Source organism: Myotis lucifugus, unplaced genomic scaffold, assembly GCF_000147115.1.
Source record: "Myotis lucifugus unplaced genomic scaffold, Myoluc2.0 scaffold_485, whole genome shotgun sequence".
Lineage (NCBI taxonomy): Eukaryota > Metazoa > Chordata > Mammalia > Chiroptera > Vespertilionidae > Myotis > Myotis lucifugus.
The window spans coordinates 505,492-508,349 of NW_005871533.1; the positions used below are offsets into that span (position 1 = coordinate 505,492).

At 59.8% G+C, this 2,858-nt stretch overlaps 1 protein-coding gene across 1 annotated transcript in view; it reads left to right on the forward strand.

Annotated features, from left to right (window-relative positions):
- Positions 1-2,858, forward strand: part of ITGB4 (integrin subunit beta 4) — a 23,359-nt gene that overhangs the window by 5,684 nt on the left and 14,817 nt on the right. Inside the window, 4 exon segments of the mRNA XM_023744769.1 lie at positions 1,640-1,824; positions 1,940-2,038; positions 2,210-2,596; positions 2,694-2,704. Of these exon segments, the coding sequence (XP_023600537.1) occupies positions 1,640-1,824; positions 1,940-2,038; positions 2,210-2,596; positions 2,694-2,704 (682 nt within the window).

A 2,858-nucleotide genomic window follows, 5' to 3' on the forward strand; every position in this document is an offset into this window, starting at 1 on the left:
TCAGCGGCCGATGCCAGTGGCCCGGGTGCCTGCCCTGCCCTGCCTGCCCTGCTGCTCCCCCATCAAGACAGGTGTGAGAGCCAGGCTGAGAGTCAGAATCCCACGTTCGGACCCAGCCCTCCTCCGAGCTCCCTGAGTGCCTCCTCCCCGCAAGTCCAGCACCAACGTGGACCTCTGCCCCTTCTACGAACTTGATGCCCAAGGCCAGTGCGACGTTCCCCATTTCCCTGAGGTCCCCCCGTCCGTGCCCACCTCCTGTCTCCACCCTCCCATCTCATTATGGTGGGTATCGCCCAGCTCAACCCTCGCGGTGACTGGGATACGGCGGCCTGGCGATCGTTCCGCTCAGAGATGCTACATTTCTAGCGGGCACGCCTGGAGTTACAGCCTCCGCAGCCCCACAGGCCTCACGCCGTGGCCAAGGCCGCGGGCACACAGCCTGGCCCACGCTTCCCAGCCGGGCGGGGTCACAGAACCCAGATAGGTGCCACGTGGAAGGACGGAATGGTTGCACGGAGGAAGATGAATGAAAATCCACTCGTCACGTTCCTATTAAAGCCCCAACTGTACGCCGGCCGCTGAGGGTGGAGCCCCTGCTCTCCTACCCTTTCGTCCATTCTTGCTGTTGCCCGACATCTCTCTTCTCCCCCGTCCATCCCAGATGCGTTCAGGGGAACGAAGGGGGAACCAGTTCATCTGGAGGAGGGCAGAGCTGGGAGGGAGGAGGGGAGGGGGGCACCGCGGGGAAGGAGGCCAGGCCAGAGCGCAAGGTGGGCCCAGGTCCAGTCTAGTCCAAATGCTTTCCTTCTTTTTTAATATCTATACACATAAATATCTTTTAAATATTCTTATTGATTTCAGAGAGGAAGGGAGAAGAAGAGAGAGAGACAGAAACATCGATGATGAGAGAGAATCATTGATCGGCTGCCTCCTCCTGCACGTCCCACACTGGGGATCGAGCCCGCAACCCGGGCATGTGCCTTGACCAGGAATTGAACTGTGACCTCCTGGTTCATAGGTCGATGCTCAACCACCGAGCCATGCCCCTGGGCCAAACCTTTCCTTAAAGGCTCAGACAATAATTTTCAGCTTTGTGAGCCACACGGTCTCTGATACAACTACCCGTCTCTGCCGCTGTGGGCGGGCTGTGTTCCCATGAAACTCGCAGAAACAGGTAGTGAGGTGGGGTGGCCTACAGGCCACAGTCAGTCAACCTTTATTCTACCAGAAGGCTGCTGGACTTTATCCTGAGGGCAGAAGAGAGGCACTGGAGGTTTTGTTTTCACTTTCTAGCTCTTTGTATGTTAACCTTGTAGCCAGGCACCTTGCTCAACCCACTAATGAGATCTAATAATTTATCTGTACCCTCTTGATATTTTGTGACAGGTTCCTGACACTTGGAAGTAATGACAGTTTTATTTCTTACTTCCCAATACTGATATGTTTTATTCCCTTTTCTTACCTGATTGCATTGGCCAAGACTCAATAGAGGTTCTTAAACAGGGGAGCCACACGATTGGGTTTGTGTTTTGGGGTGGTCACTCTGGCTGCAGAGTGGAAAGTGGAAGGTGGGATGGAGGGGAACAGATGGAGGGAAGATTTTCGAAGAAAGTGAGGAAGAGATGGCTCTAGCCCTGAGCTCAGCTCCCCCAGGCCCTCCCCGGCGGGTGGGCCACCAGGACTGCAGGTGTGAATGGGCTCTCCCGCCTCCTCTCTGCAGACCGGGGACGCTGCTCCATGGGCCGGTGTGAGTGCGAGCCCGGCTGGACAGGCTTGAGCTGTGACTGCCCTCTCAGCAATGCCACCTGCATCGACAGCAATGGGGTAGGCCTGGGCCTGGGGCAGGCAGTGTGGGGCGGCAGAGGCCTGATCGGACCCCCCACCCCCTCGGGCAGGGGTAGGGGTGCAGAGGGCTCACCGGTGCCTCCTCTTGCCTCAGGGCGTCTGCAATGGGCGTGGCCACTGCGAGTGTGGCCGGTGCCACTGCAACCAGCAGTCCCTCTACACAGACACCACCTGCGAGATCAACTACTCGGCGGTGAGGCCAGGATCGCTGGGGGGTGGGCATGGGGACCCTGGGCACAGGGCAGGGTGGGCAGGAGGGGCTGAGCCTGGTGCTGCGGGAGCCGGGCGAGGGTGCGAGGCTGGGGGAGTGGGCCTGGCAGAGGCCTGCCCAGCACAGGGTTCACCGGCCCCTCCCTCCCACCAGGTCCGTCTGGGCCTCTGCGAGGACCTGCGCTCCTGCGTGCAGTGCCAGGCCTGGGGCACGGGCGAGAAGAAGGGGCGCACGTGCGAGGAGTGCAGCTTCAAGGTCAAGATGGTGGATGAGCTTAAGAACAGTAAGGAGCAGGGGCCGAGGATCGGGGGTGCCGAGAGCCCAGGCCGGGGCATTCAGTGGGGTACGAGGTGTCACTTATCTGGACAGGGGTACAGAGCTGGGCAGAGGCCTCCTAATCTAAACGGAGGCTGCGCAGCCCTAGCCGGTTTGGCTCAGTGGATAGAGCGTCCGCCTGTGGACTTGAAGGGTCCCAGGTTCGATTCCGGTCAAGGGCACATGCCCTGGTTGCGAGCTCGATCCCCAGTGGGGGGCTTGCAGGAGGCGGCCAATCAATGATTCTCTCTCATCATTGGCGTTTCTATCTCTCCCTCTCCCTTCCTCTCTGAAAGCTGCCCAGTCCAGATAAGGGTTCCAGACCTGGGAGGGGTCCCGGCATCCAGGCAGGAGGCACACAGACCCGGGCCACGGGCACAGCTGATTAGGGACCAAAGAGTGTGGGAGGGGGCACCGGCTTGGGCAGGGGCGTGAGCACAGCACCCTTTTCTTCCCATCCATGCGGACCACAGCGTCCACTCCTCTG